Source organism: Brachycentrus maculatus, unplaced genomic scaffold (genome assembly GCF_059751285.1).
Source record: "Brachycentrus maculatus isolate JH-2025_06_01 unplaced genomic scaffold, ASM5975128v1 h1tg000068l, whole genome shotgun sequence".
Taxonomy (NCBI): Eukaryota; Metazoa; Arthropoda; class Insecta; order Trichoptera; family Brachycentridae; genus Brachycentrus; species Brachycentrus maculatus.
Genome location: NW_028280822.1, coordinates 1,274,278 through 1,290,155, shown reverse-complemented (window position 1 = coordinate 1,290,155; position 15,878 = coordinate 1,274,278). Strand labels below are relative to the sequence as shown.

General features: G+C 33.8%; 1 protein-coding gene across 1 annotated transcript in view; it reads right to left on the bottom strand.

The window, feature by feature from the left end:
• The window catches only part of LOC148311301 (LON peptidase N-terminal domain and RING finger protein 2-like), a 120,934-nt gene that overhangs the window by 56,987 nt on the left and 48,069 nt on the right, over positions 1-15,878 (bottom strand). Inside the window, exon 3 of the mRNA XM_088256859.1 lies at positions 207-643. Coding sequence (XP_088112985.1) covers positions 207-597 — 391 coding nt within the window. The 5' untranslated portion in view covers positions 598-643. The remainder of the gene's footprint in view (positions 1-206; positions 644-15,878) is intronic.

Here is a 15,878-nt window from a genome sequence, read left to right as displayed (position 1 = left end):
AAATTAAGCGTTCCGCTCTTAACTCGCTGATTTTGAATGGTGAGCATTCGCAATGTTTCTGCAATATTCCTTGACAATATGAATACATGGCGAGCATTGGCACGTATTATCATACGTGTTTCGCATACTCTCCAAGACGCAACGAAATGTAAACAAACGATAATAAACATAAATAAAATAAGCATAAATAGAGTAAGAGGACTTACAGAAGTCGAGAGCCTTGTCGCACTTGGCGAGCGCCGCCGGCGCGCCCGAGCGCGCGTGCAGCAGGCGCTCCGCGTCGTGCGCCGCGCGCGCGCTCAGCAGCTCGGCGCTCCACCAGCACTTGACGAGGCGCTGCACGAGCACGTTGGTAGCGAGGTCACCGCGCGCGCGCGCGCCGCACGAGGCGCAGCGCGCGCGCACGCAGTCGCGGCAGCACGTGTGGCCGCACAGGCCCGTGACGGGCTGGCGCAGCACGTCGCCGCACGCGGGGCACGCGAAGCTGGGCGCGCGCGCGGCCCGCGGCGCGGCGCGCGGCGCGCCGGCCGGCAGCGGCACGCCGCGCGCGCGCAGCACGCCCAGCGCGGCGGCCAGCGCGGCTCCCTCGGCCTCCATCCCCCTCACTGCATGCCTCCCTCTATCGACCCGCCGCACCGCGCAGCTGCAACAAACACACGCCTTATATAACCGCACACACCGTCCGACCGGCCGCGGCCGCCGAACTTGACACGAGACGCGGCCTGACCATTTCCCCGATTCTCGATATTACCATACATCGCATCGCCGAAAGTCGACAAACATTCCACTTTTCCACACTTACATAACCTAAATACACAACTGCGCGATCGAATTTCGTCTATTGTACGTACTTCGCAATATAACGACGTGTCTACTTTGCCGCGAAGTTTTCCATCAGACAGACTATAATGAGTACGTTAAAGTACGAGTACGTACACCAAAACGAGTTGCTATCGAACTCATCGGTCAACAAATGGACGTTAACTACGCTACAATGTACAGAAAAATAATTACGACGAATAAATCATCTAAATCAAAAGTTGATACCGCGTAATAAATATTCGATAAAAAAATTTTAAAGTATTTTTTTTCGCGTACCTGGGGCAAACGAAATATACATATAGAAAAGTAAGTGATAATGACAGTGTCACGGTGACGATCACAAAAGAGGAATAGCGTTAAAAACTACGTCCCGCAACCCGAGCCGATGTTCCGCGTCCATGCGTCGAGTCGCTTCCCTCGACAATTCGCCTGTTAGCGTATTCACGTCCAGACACCCCATGCGACCGACCAAAACAAACAACACTCGACACACCACCGCTGCGCGACTTGGGAGCAATACCTGTTTACCAAATGCGATACACTCCAAGTATTAAATACTATTTATGCGGGCAAAGTGAAGCGACCAGCAGCAACAAAACACTCCGATAAGTAATTCGGATTATGCAATAACATTACGATCGCCGAAGAACTAAAGGCGATGTGAAATGCCGAAAGGAGTGCGATGTGTGGACAAGCGCGGAGACGAAGATCCGATCACTGACAGACACGTAGAATAATAATATTGTTATACCGTAGTTCCAGTTCACGGCGACCTTATCCGCGCTGTGTGCGATAAGGCAGAGTCGCGGCAGGCGGCGGAGCGACGGCGTGCGCGCAACAAGTCGACCGCGGCGCGAGTGACTGCCGATTGCCGAACTGCCGACTGCCAAGTGGCATGCGGCATGGCGAGCAGCAGCGGGCAGCGGGCAGCGGGCACCAGCGCGTCGGTAATGCGATTACGGCGGCGCGCGGAGAAAGCACAGCGCGGCGTGACCGCGCCGGCCGTGACCCAAATGCCGGCGTAACTCTTGCCTTACCGCGGCTGCAGCAGCGGCAACCCCTAACGCGACACCCGGTTCCCGTGCAAAATGGAAGCTGTTTCATATCTTAGCTTGTGACTATCCAAGTTACGTTATCACGGTGGTAGTTCAAGTTACCTCCTCCATTCATCGAAGGAGCTAGCCGAAAACCTAGCAGTCCTAATAGTCAGTAGACCCGAAGGGCTTATATTACCCTAGTGCGCCCGAAAGGTTTTCCTTTTATAAGCCAAAGGTAAATAAGTAATCTCGGGGCAGGTTCAGGACCTTTTCGGCGTAAATCTGGCAAGATTTTACAGTCACTGAATGAGAAGTCTGTATTACTTATTTCAACTAATTTCTTACATTCTTTTTTAACGCAAGGGATATCTGTTACATTCCTTTTTTCGCAATTATTATTTTTTAACAATATTGTCAGTTTATTTTCAATGCCACGTATAAACTTCAAGATTATTTTGAACGCAACTAATTTAACAAACATCGATATTGCATATTTTCTCGGCAACTACTAGGCAACTTTGCAATATTGGGCCCCAAACCCAAGGTGGGGAAAAAATATGAAAATTAGGGCAAAAGGGGTTTGAATTCAGGAGAAGTTAGAGTAATTTAGAGAGGTAAGCTCAAAAACCGGCCAAAAAGCGCCCTAAAATAAAAATGTTAGGGGATCGTTTTTATTTTATTTTATTTATTTTCATCATACACATAATTACAAATTATATGTTAGGACACATTTTGTAAAATTTTAAACATTGTATATTTAAACATATACGTTGGTATAAATAATTTAATTCTACAAAAATACTTTGATTTGACTAGAAGGCGATCGACTGATTTGATTGGTATGTGCGTGTTTATAATATAAAGTTATTTATAGCGATCTTGACACAAAAATATTAAAACGGTCTAAATGCAAGCACAAAATTAAGTAATTTTAACGTATTAAAAACTAGAATGAGACCAGCCGTAATTAACACGTGCCATAATATATATGGTAAATGTATTCGTGTGTGTGTATATATATATATATATATATATATATATATATATATATATATATATATATATATATATATATATATATATATATATATATATAAATATATATACATAAATATGTATATATATATATATATATATATATATATATATATATATATATATATATATATATATATATATACACACTCATTTTAGATATTTTAAATGCTACATGCAAATGATATTGTCTAATATCATTTTATTAAATATCACATATATTTATTCAAAGCTGACAAATTCAACCCTTAAATGGGAAATCTTTACTCCAAATTTTGGATAAAAGGGATGGCGCTTTTGCTTAGGAATGGATTTGTACATTTCAATATTATCTTTTGGGTAAGCCTCTTCTGAGTTGGGCTTTTATTAAAAACTGACTTTCCCGAATTTACATTTATAAGGATTAAATATGTGTGACCTTTCTTTTTTAAAGTGTTGTAAATACACTCAATAAATAAATCCAAAAATGAAAAATAAAATTATGCAATGAAAGTGGTCAATTATCAATTATTACGCAACGCCAAACAGTAAAAAAAAACGTATCCTGCTAAACGTACGCGCAATCATCAAAGCGCCATCAAATTTCACTATTTTTAGTGCAAGCAACGCATGAATACACCATCGGCTAAAACGATATTTTCTTTCATAAAATATTACTTTTGCATTTGGCACACAGCTACAGGAATTTACTAGGAAAAAAATGTACTGACGTTTCTTGGGGAAATTTGGTGCAAACATATTTTTTTAAAGGTTAAGATTAGGATAGAGGATCTCGTATTCTCACTTTTTATACGGACTTATCGTTACATTCGTTATTTGCGAATATGGGTAAAAGTCAGCGGTTATATATGTTGTACGATCAGTTACGATTGACCCTTATCCGCACCCAGTGGTGCATACGGCAATTTATCAAATCGATAGAATTTTTTAAACAGTTTCTTAGATGAAGAGAAGATGATTTTCGGTTTGATTTCTAAACACCAAAACAACGAAATAAAGGAGAGAAAAAATAGAGTACTTATAATTAAAATGTTTTCAGCATCCTTATTCATCTAACACTTATCCCTACCAATGTTCAGAGTACTGTATTGTTGCGGTATTGTCTTGATCATTTACTACATGAAGCCTAGATCATATCTCCGCTAGTAACACACCTAATTTAAGAGGTGTTAATTCTTACAAACTCCATACTAAACAAGAATTTAGGAAAAATGAATATCCAATAATGGGGATAATGAAAATGTTACGCAGTGTATAAAGCTTATCACTTAAGCAAGCCAGTATCAATTCATAAACTCTGAGATACTCAGACTTTCATATTCCCTTTGTATAAAAATAGATGTTTCCTTTGTCTCTATACATATATCTTAGTTATAATGTGTTGTTTTGTTATTAAGAAAAAAAGGGATTATTATTATTATTAATTATTTACATCAAATGAAATGCACAGATTCAGTAAATTTTAAAAAGGCAAATCATATTTATTTTCAACAAGAAGGATATTTTTGAAAGAATCCTTTGTTAGTGACTATTTTTAAGGAGCAATTTTCACAACTTGGAAATTTCAGCACGTCGAATTCCTGTGTATATTTAAATATCTTACTGCAGTGGCCCGAGCTATCGTAAACACAATGAATAGCAGTGCTGCAATTAGAATGACTTTCATTTGTTCGTTGGATGGCCGACCTTCAAGAGTTTGTGAACACCAAAATGACGGGGTACCTAATCAAAAACGGTCACACACAATTAAAACGAATCAACGATTGAGTTACATTCGATTTTAGCAAACGACTCCCATATTTACAACATTTTGAGTGTGTCCAAATACGTGTACACAAAATCTGGATTATCTCCAGTTATAGGAGTTATTTTCATATTATTTTTTGACATCTCATCAAAGATGAAGAATAATATGGAAGTCTGGGCATTTACGGGGCTGACGACCGTCATAGGCTGGTTTAAGTGATCAAGTAAATTTTAATTAAGTGATCAGATTTTGTGAACAAGTATTTGAACACACTCGAAATGTTGTAAAATAAATTATCTGGTCAAATTATTAGCTTAAATAATAAAAATGAAAATGATATTTCCTGGCGTTTTTCATGTGTGTGATTATAATCCAGAATTCGGACCTCACATACTAATAAAAGAGTTTCTGCTCTATAAAAAGCTTATTTTCATCTCATCGATAGATGTCTCTAGTGAAGTTCTAGTGATTCAAGAATAATGTTTCAAATTTGGTTCATATATTTAGAACTTCCAAGAATTTGAGTAGTGTGGTTGTCAATAATGGGTAGAATTGGTGAATATTACAGGTGTGTAAAGTGATCACTTAAACCAGTCTATGGCGATGACTATGAGATGTCAAAAAATAATATGAAAATGACTCCCATATTAACAAATTGATAAAGCCTTTACGTTAAAAAAAACATTTTTGATACAATCGTTGCGTAAGCTAAAATATTTTTCTTTCATTCAAACCCTCATCTGCACCCGATGGTGCATAGGGCACTGTATCATATGAACGCAGTGTTATCCTGATCGTTAACTTATGAAGGAAAGGTGATCAGCCCTCTGCTTCAGCTAACCACTACACTTCAAATTTGCTAATCAAATGAGAAAATTATTTTTTGACATCTCATCAAAGATGAAGAAGAATATGGATGTCTGGGTATTTACGGGGCTGACGACTGTACTTTTTTTTACTGAAATAGCAGCGCCATCTGTTGAAAATAACAGCAACGTACGCAATAATAAAAATTGCTCATCGCCACTTAGTGTTTTCGATTGCATTGTTGTTTTGTAGATTTTTTTGATGTTTTATTGTTTCAAAAGTATTGTAAAATTATACTTATTGGAAATGTGTCCTTTTCATTTTCCATATTTTCCATTTGACTAGACTAAGCCACAATAGTGCATGGTCGGATACATCTAGTATTTATACGTAATCAGATAAATAAAATATGAATAACGTTCTATTATATATTTTACAGGTAAATTGAACGTTTATTCACAACAACAAAAGGTCATATTACAATCAAACAGTTATCACCCCATTCAACGCCACCGTCAACTGGGTCACGGATAATACGTTTTCAATTATTTACGCCTCATCACATTCGATCACGATTCAACATTTAATCGTACGTGGCATTGAAATCAAAAGTGAAAACGTAAAACGATGAACTTAATTTTATTCAGAAGGGTTGTAAACAGATATTCGCGAATTACCACTTTATCGGGAAATCAGTTTCTCTTTTCATTGAAATTTTCACAGTAAAATCATAAATAAAACCTACATACGATAATAATTTGTTAGAGATTTGTCTGCCTTTATAAGCGCGTTTGGCTGCGGTACTGTGTACCTAAAAAGTAGAAAACGAATTTAATCGTATAACTAACTAACTTACCATCACGCCGCTTCCCCGCAGGGAAAGGCAGAAATAATAGAACGCCACACCAATCTGTCTTTGCAAACAAACTTCGCCTCTCTCGCATTCGTGCATCTACTCATATATACCCGCCGATCATTTCGACTCCTGACTTGAGTATTTTCAATTGCAATACTTGATCACACAATATTTTCCTTGGTCTTTCTTGACTCTATTTCCGACTACATTAATCATAAATTTGTTTTACTGTTATTTCAGTTTGTTCCAACGGAGGCGGCTGGACTGTGTTTGAAATGTGGTGCTACAGGCACAATTCGGGGATTCCTTAGTCAGAATATGTAGGAAACAACTAGATGCTTACGAAATAAAGTAAAACAACGAACGAAAGATACGTATAGGCTATAATATATGACATCCAGGTCCTCTTCTTATGATTGCGGAAGGCATATGCGAAGGCACTAAGTACAGAAGACGATACGCTTGAACTATTATACATGGACCAAATTATCTCCGATTTGCGCTGTAGAGGATACGCTGAATTGAAGAGACGAGCGTAGGTTGACCATGAAAGAAGCAAACAGATCATGACAAATGTAAGGGTCCTAACCGAAACCTTACATTTCAAGTAAGCAGGAATTCTAGCTTGTAAATTTTTTACGTTTTGGTGCGATTTAATAAATTCATATTGGTTTAACACATGATTGGTCACGTTTTATCGAAACTTTAATGAAGATTTCGATAGAATATAGTAAATAGAACAGATTTGCATTTAAAGGATTATTTGAAATGTAACTTTTTGGTGTGAACCTCCACAAATATTGTAATGTAACCCACGAAGAAGTCTTACAGATTTATACCATATTTACACGACATCTGCAGATAGAAACGCCTGCAGTTTTTGCCCATGTTTAGTTCGTTTACATCGTACATTCAAAAGGGAAGGCGATACCGCCCCCCAGTGAGCGCTGGAGAGACCATAATAGTGACGTAATGAAGGACTGAGAAGTGGGCAATATATTTTTATTCCTCTTCACTCTCTACGAGGGGACATTTTGCCAATTTCCTTCCCTTGGGCATGGGAGAGCTAGACCAATAAAGACGAACTTATGGATTACATAATTTTATAATACTTTATTTTTATGACTTATTTCTTAAGTTAGCTTATATTGTATTAAATACAAACTATTTTTTACACTTAATTTATATCATATATCGCTCACTCCTTTCAAGAACGTCATAAATCAAAAAACTTGATTTTTCAGGAGAACGTTTTCAAAGTTTAAAAATATAATACAATGTATTAAAAATAAATATGAAGCCATTTATTGAACTTTTTACTGTGCAACCAATCTTTTTAGGCAAATCTGAAGGTTCTTTCTCCATTTGAAAAATATTTAGTATATTTCAAAAAATAATTAAACAATACCTTTTCTTCAAAATGCAAAAACAACACTTTCTGCCTTGTAGCGGGTAAATATTAAGTTAAAAATATGCCTCTTTTGCTAGGATATAGTACATTTTCTGGGCATTCCGAAAACATGCACAATTTAAAATTGACGATTTTTGATTTATGACGTTCTTGAAAGGAGTGAGCGATATATATTTACATCTTTTTACAATAAAGAAAACATAAATTTTTAAATTCTTTCAGATTCTTTTCATTCTTCATACATTCAGGCATCTCATCATACATTTTCAATCCTTTATACTATACATTATACAATTTTACGACTCAGTTTATTTTTATTTTTTAAATGGCAGTCTTATTCTATGTTAAATGGAATAAACTACATAAATAAATAAATAATTTGATGTTTAATGGATAGCTCCCGTTAATAGAATGCATTTATTATAAACAGCCAGTTATATACGGGAATAGATTACCAATGCAAATCCTTTGCAAATTGAATTCACGTTTTACAAACCAAATTTACCTGTTCACTTTTAGTTTTATATGCAAATCGGTGAATTTGGTTTGCAAAGCAACCGATCCAGAGTAATATTTCCGTAGCGTTACGAATGAATCCCTATTACTTTTAAATTATAAACGGAATGATGGATAAGTTCTCTTTACTGCTGGAAATCGGATAATCGGAATGTTAGATAAGTTCTTTTTACTGGTGGAAATCTATTTTCTATGTATTACTTAGTTAGAAACGAAACATTTTTTCTAATCGAGTTACTTTATCATAGCTACCTTCGAGTGAGAAAGAATCCCTAAACTTTTATAATATAATCAGACTGTTAGACAAGTTCTCTTTAATGGTGGAAATCTATTTTCTATGTATTTTATTAAAATTAAACACATGAATATACCACTTTTATGAGTTTTATTTTTGTTTACGACTAGTTTCGAAAACGACAGATGTTTTCATCTTCTGGTACAAATTAAAACCAATTAAAAGTATTTGAACAAGTATTTGGACACACTAAAAATGTTGTAAATTTTTTCAATATTTATTTTGTATATTTTAAATAAATATTATAAAGTAAATATAAAATCAATAACATGGTATTACCATCCTCTGAGAACATATCGATAATTACGGTCACATTTTCCACATCATGTGAATTTTACTATATAGAAATTAACATTACATATCGCTCACTCCTTTCAAGAACGTCATAAATTAAAATTCGTCAATTTTCAGTTGTGCATGTTTTCGGAATGCCTAGAAAATGTACTATATCCCAGCAAAAGCGGCATATTTTAAACTTAATATTTACCCGCTACAGGGCAGAAAGTGTTGTTTTTGCATTTTGAAGAAAAGGTATTGTTTAATTATTTTTTGAAATAAACTAAATATTTTACAAATGGAGAAAAAACCTTCAGGTTTTACCTAAAAAATCTGTTGCACAGTAAAAAGTTTGGTAAGTGGCTTGATATTTATTTTTAATACATTGTATTATATTTTTAAACTTTAAAAGCTTTCTCCTGAAAAATCAAGTTTTTTGATATATGACGTTCTTGAAAGGAGTGAGCGATATATATACTCACACATATTAGTTTATTGTTGTTTTTTTTTAAATCATTAATTTAAGATGCATTTTACTACCCAGTTTTTCCTGTAAGATGATAATTCATTTAATATGAAGTACAAAAAATCCTCTTCTTTATGTAGGTTCAAAATCATAGCAAAGAAGTCCTTGATATTATTTTTATTATTTTTACATAAACTAAGAATCGTGTATAAGAGAAAGTGTAAAGAATCCTGCGAGAACATTCGAGAACATTGCTTGAGAACACTCAACAATACGAACGAACGAACTCTCGGAACGAAAAATGATTAAGAAAAACAACGGCAAATTATTGATAATTACTGCAGACACCGATGTCAGCCGTTGCCAGCGCAAATTCGGAGAGAAGTATTTGTTCAAATCGTAATTGGCGCTTTGCCAATTTCATTAATTTGCCGCTTAACTAGTCGGCGATACAAGTGGAGACCCATTATCTATTTATTTGAATACCTTTGTGATTGACTGGCAGAACCGCGTTTGTTTATCTTTTTTTCAAGCGTTCGCACCTATATAAATTATATCAATATAATAACGCAAATATTCAACACATATAAAATACGGATCAGAACATGCTTCCCACATCTTATCCGTGGATGAAAGGTTTAAAAAGTCTTAGTTACTACTGCTACGTACTAATAGTTAAATAAGGAATTTCTTACAACAACATTTTGAGTGTGTCCAAATACTTGTTCACAAAATCTGGATTAACTCCAATTACAGGAGTTATTTTTGTGAATAAATTATCTGGTCAAATTATAAGCTTAAATAATAAAAATGAAAATTATATTTTCTGGCGTTTCTCATGTGTGTGATTATAATCCAGGATTCGGACAACACATACTAATAAAAGAGTTTCTGCTTAATAAAAAGCTTCTTTTCATCTCACCAATAGATGTCTCTAGTGAAGTTCTAGTGATTCAAAAATATTGTTTCAAAATTGGTTCATATATCTAGAACTTCCAATAATTTGAGTAGTGTGGTTGTCAATCATGGGTAGAAATGGTGAATGTTACACGTGTATAAAGTGATCACTTAAACTAGCCTATGACGGTCGTAAGCCCCGTAACAGCCCAGACATCCCATATTCTTCTTCATCTTTGATGAGATGTCGAAAAATAATAATTTCTTACAAGATTTTGCGTGCGTCCAAATACTTGTCCATAAATCTGGATTATCTCTAATTATAGGAGTTTTTTTTTTTTTTTAATAATCAAGGTTTCGGACCTCACATACAAATGAAAGAGTTTCCGCTCAACCATATCATGTTGTAAACCAGGCGATCGCCATGTATCTTCCTCGAAAGACGTCTAGATAAAGACCAAAAAATTCATGGATGCTACAAAAAGATAACATGATTCGAAGGTATGACCTAGGTCACGTTGTATATGACAGAAGGACCTACAACCTGAGGACGAGAGAGCTGAGCTGGGATGGAGCAAGGAATAAGAAGATTTTGATAAACAAATTTTATTTTACAAAACTATCTAGTTGTCAACAAAATATGGCTGACTATGTATTGCACCCACAACTTAGTCAAGCTAGAACAAAAAACGATGTTTATTATTATGTAATCTCGATATTTTGCGTGAGGGTACGGATACGATCGATAAAATAAAGAACCTACGACTGATTGCACAATAATTCTTACAATTTTAGTGTCATAATTATAATCCAATAAACGCGGGTTTACACGCATTCCATATTTTCTGCGTGACTGGTTGCATGACTGCTGTGAAGCCGTGTAAAGAAGGTCATGTTGCTACGTAAGGATGTACGCTTACCTACCTGTATGAACATGAGTGACGGTATATTCATATTATGGCACACACAAAGTCTTCTTTTGACAAAATAATTTTAGCACTTTAAACCAGCAAGACGATATCTATATATATGTAAAAAAAATGTAAATATTAATTTGTTCAACATATTAAATCTTCTTAAGTTATTCACCGATTGCTTTGAAATCTCAACACGACGTTGCATTCGAATACGCGTGTTTTTTATATGCCCGTGACAGGTACGTATATATGTAAACATATGTATTGAATAGCATAGAGGGCTGATCATCTTTCTTCGTGAATTTGATTATCAAGATAACACTGCTCAATGCGATGCAGTGACATAGCCATCATTAGAGGAGGATATGGGTTTTAAAAAAATATATAAATATTAAATATTGTGAGTTATTTAAAATGGATTAAAAATACATGAAAGTTTACGTCGAAAACACGTTTTTCGATGAGAAAAATAAGAAATTTCTTTCTTAAGTTATATGCAATAAAATAAGAAATATTTAATGAAAGAAATGTTTTATTGTTAATGAAATTCTTATTATTTTGAAATGTATGGATGACGCGCAGTAGAAATTGTTTTTTTTTTTTTTTTTATTATTATACAAAAAGTACGTGCGGTCAATTTCCGCATCATCGAAAACTCACTTACCTATGCAAAGGTACTTAAAAGATAATATTTAGATAAAATCCAAACCATTAACACGATGGAGAATTAACTAAAAATAATTTTCACGGAAATCTAGATGAGACGACTGAGCGATAGAAGAGTGGCCGAGATTAGCGCTTGACCGAATAGCAAAGTAATTAAATGTAACACACAATAACGATACGGAAATAAATTAGGTTACACAACCGTGAAACACTGATTCGTCTGAAAAAAGTAACTTTTGTAATCTACAAATTTAAGATAATGAACCAAACATTGACTGTTGTGTGGACTGGGAAAAGGCACTGCATTCAACGAACAACGCATACTTATGGGTCCATTTCATAAGAAAGAAAAGCATATAAAATCATTTGAAGTACAGTAAAACTTCGATATAACGGACTAATTGGGGGGGGGAGGGTTCAGTTAAAGCCGATAAAAATAGGTTGATAATAAAACCAAAAACATTTTGTTGGAAATATGAACACTGTTTTCAGATAAAAATTAACAATACAAATCACAAAAAAATAATCTATTGTCTTCGGACACTCGTCGTGTAGTGACGCTGCTGTTTGATATTGTCGCGCTTGCTTTCGGCAATCATGCTTTGAAATGGAGTTAAATTTTGTTTGCACTTTTGAGACATAATTTATGGTTATCATGGACGCCAAAAATTGTTTACATGCGGCGACACTTGAATTGAAGCATGTGGAATATTAACAGGATGTTTTTAATTATTTTATATTAAACGGATTTTTGTCTGCTATATCCGAAGTTCATTAAATAAAGGTCCGTTATACATAGGTTTCACTGTAATTCTTTTTATACTTCTATTAAAACTTCGAAGGATTGGTGTTCATGGTGATCTCCTAAGGTGGCTCCCACCACCTTCGTTTCAAACGCTCATCCTGTTTATTTTGCGCTGATGATATGAAAATATGTGACCCTATAAGACATATGAATGATATTTCGGTAGTGTGAAGGCAAAGGGGTATGTCTGTCTAAGACCAAATTTTACAGGAGAGCAAAAACATACTTGTGAAATTAAATAACTCATTTGTTTTATGTATTTTTATTTGTACATATCTTAATAAAACTAAATAAGTATTGCAACTACAGCTATATCCTTATGCCAGATTATGGAATACACTATTTTAGACATTTTGTGGAACAAACTTTAAAAAAATAAAAAATAGACAGATATACTCCTTTGCCTTTACACTAACGATTTAAAACATAACTTTTGTTACTTTATAAAATTATATACGCTTATTCAAAGAATTTCAATTGATTTTATTAATAAACAAAGAAACGTTTAAAAAATTAATTATATTAATATACAAGGAAATATTTTTAAAATTAATTTTATTCATTTATAAGTAAAAAGATACCTTAATCATTTATGCGACTTTTGAAAAGAATTTAATTTATTTGAGTGGGGATTGTCCGCCCACTTTTCACAGAATGGAAAATACTAATCTGAGCCATAATATCAAGACATCAAAATTAAAATAACGAGTTACTCGAATTGCCTCAAATTAGGATAACCCTGTCTTAGGGATTGTAATTTAAAATTCAACAACCAAAAATTTATCTTGAGAGCTCTACGGTAAATTTTGTGAAATTTGGGACAATGCTATCCAAATTTTTATAAATTAAAATGTTTTATTCGTCCATTTCCTAAAGTTACTAATTGGTGACTTTGAAATTTTGGCACAACGTTACCTTTTAAGTAGCCTTTTGTATCACAATAACAGCGCCATCTGTTGAATGTACTGTGTAAAACGCATCTGTCCATGTATCATAAAATTTTATTTTACAACTTTGTGGAATAAAATAATTGAAAAAAACATCGAGTATGACTGCGCCATATAAGAATAAAACCATCATATCTGCGGATGCACAGAGGATAAAAATGTTAAGAACAGTAGTAGTTGATAGATAACGTAAAATATATAGTATATATATATATATATATATATATATATATATATATATATATATAATATATATATATATATATATATATATATATATATGTATATATATACATATATATATATATATATATATATATATATATATATATATATATATATATATATATATATATATATATATATATATATATATATATATATATATATATATATATATATATATATATATATATATATATATATATATATATATATATATATATATATATATATATATATATATATATATATATATATATATATATATATATAAATATATATATATATATATATATATAAATATGTATATATATATATATATATATATATATATATATATATATATATATATATATATATATATATATTTATAAATATATATTATAAAACCCTTATCCGCACCCCAATGGTGCATAGGGCACCACGTCATATAAACGCAGTGTTATCTTGATCGTTTACACATGAAGGAAAGGTGATCAGCCCTCCGCTTCAGGTACCAGTCCAGGGTGATATTGAATAAATATGACAGTGAAAAAATCACTAATATTTATTTTACCCCCCTGGGAATCGAACCCGGGACCTCCAGTGCGGTAACTGAGCGTGCTGACTATTACACTATGGAGGCGGACAAAATATGACGTGTATTTGTACAGAACAGAGTTACGTGAAAATATATGAATAATAGAAATTTTATTAGCCTAATCGTAGATAAAAATTGAATATACATAATAAGTATGGTATTTTATTATCAAAACAATATAAATATTTTCAAGGAGACTGATAAAATAAAATGAGTCATTAAAAGTATATTTATTTGAACGGAATACTTTATGCGCGTCAATTCTTGTAAAACAGGTATTTATTGAAATTTATATAATAACACGTTGAACGCCACGGGAGTCAAATATAACTCATTGACATTTCATCACAGATGAAGAAGAATATGGAAGTCTGGGCATTTACGGGGCTGACGACCGTCATAGGCTGGTTTAAGTGATCACTTTACACACGTGTAACATTCACCAATTCTACCCATTATTGACAACCACACAACTCAAATTCTTGGAAGTTCTATATATATATGAACCAAATTAGAAACCTTGTTCTTGAATCACTAGAACTTCACTAGAGACATCTATTGAGATGTCAAAAAATAATATGAAAAATAACTCCTATAATTGGAGATAATCCAGATTTGTGTACAAGTATTTGGACACACTCAAAATGTTGTAGATAGAACTCCAATCATGAATTGGATTTTACGTTCTACAAATTGGATACGCTTCATGTAATGTATGCACTTTCTGTGTGGGCCCCTAGACACATTACCAAAGTTGGCTCAGATTTTTCTCTGAAAACTATGAAATAATATATTGGTCTTGACGTGAGTTGCATGTTACTCACGAACGAAAAAACAAAGAAAAAAATATTTATATATAATTCGTGCGTTACGTCCAAATCCTGAGTCGTTTAATCCAGGGGTTTCTAAAGTGTGCGCCGCGGCGCTCTGGGGGGCCGTAGAAAGTATAGAGGGGCGCCGTGAGACGATCCTCTTTCATTATCCAGAACCACAAATATTCTCTTTTTTGTTGTTCTCTGTTTCAATTCTGAATTCTTATAAATATAATAAAACTCAATTTCATAATGTGGATGTTTTAATTTTTGTGCCTATCTACCCTACTGCCTATTTCTTTCAACTATAATATATACAGAGTCTTTCATTATAAATATATATATATATATATATATATATATATATATATATATATATATATATATATATATATATATATATATATATATATATATATATATATATATATATATATATATATATTCCGAATAGCTTACTAAAGTAGGGCGCCATGATAAAATACTAAACTTGTAAGTGCGCCGCGGGTTGAAAAAGATTGGGAACCCCTGGTTTAATCCATAAATTGAGATAACCGTGCCAGTGGCTGATAAAGGAGTGCATGTACGTCAAAGATACGCAATAAAGTTGGAAATTAATGTGGCCTTTCGGGTCAATGTACAAACATCCCGCGCAAGCCTCTTTCAGCGACAATAACTTGACCTCACATACAAATGAAACCGTTTTTGCTAAAAAAAAATCTTTTTTCATCTCACCATAGATGTCTCTAGTGAAATTCTAGTGA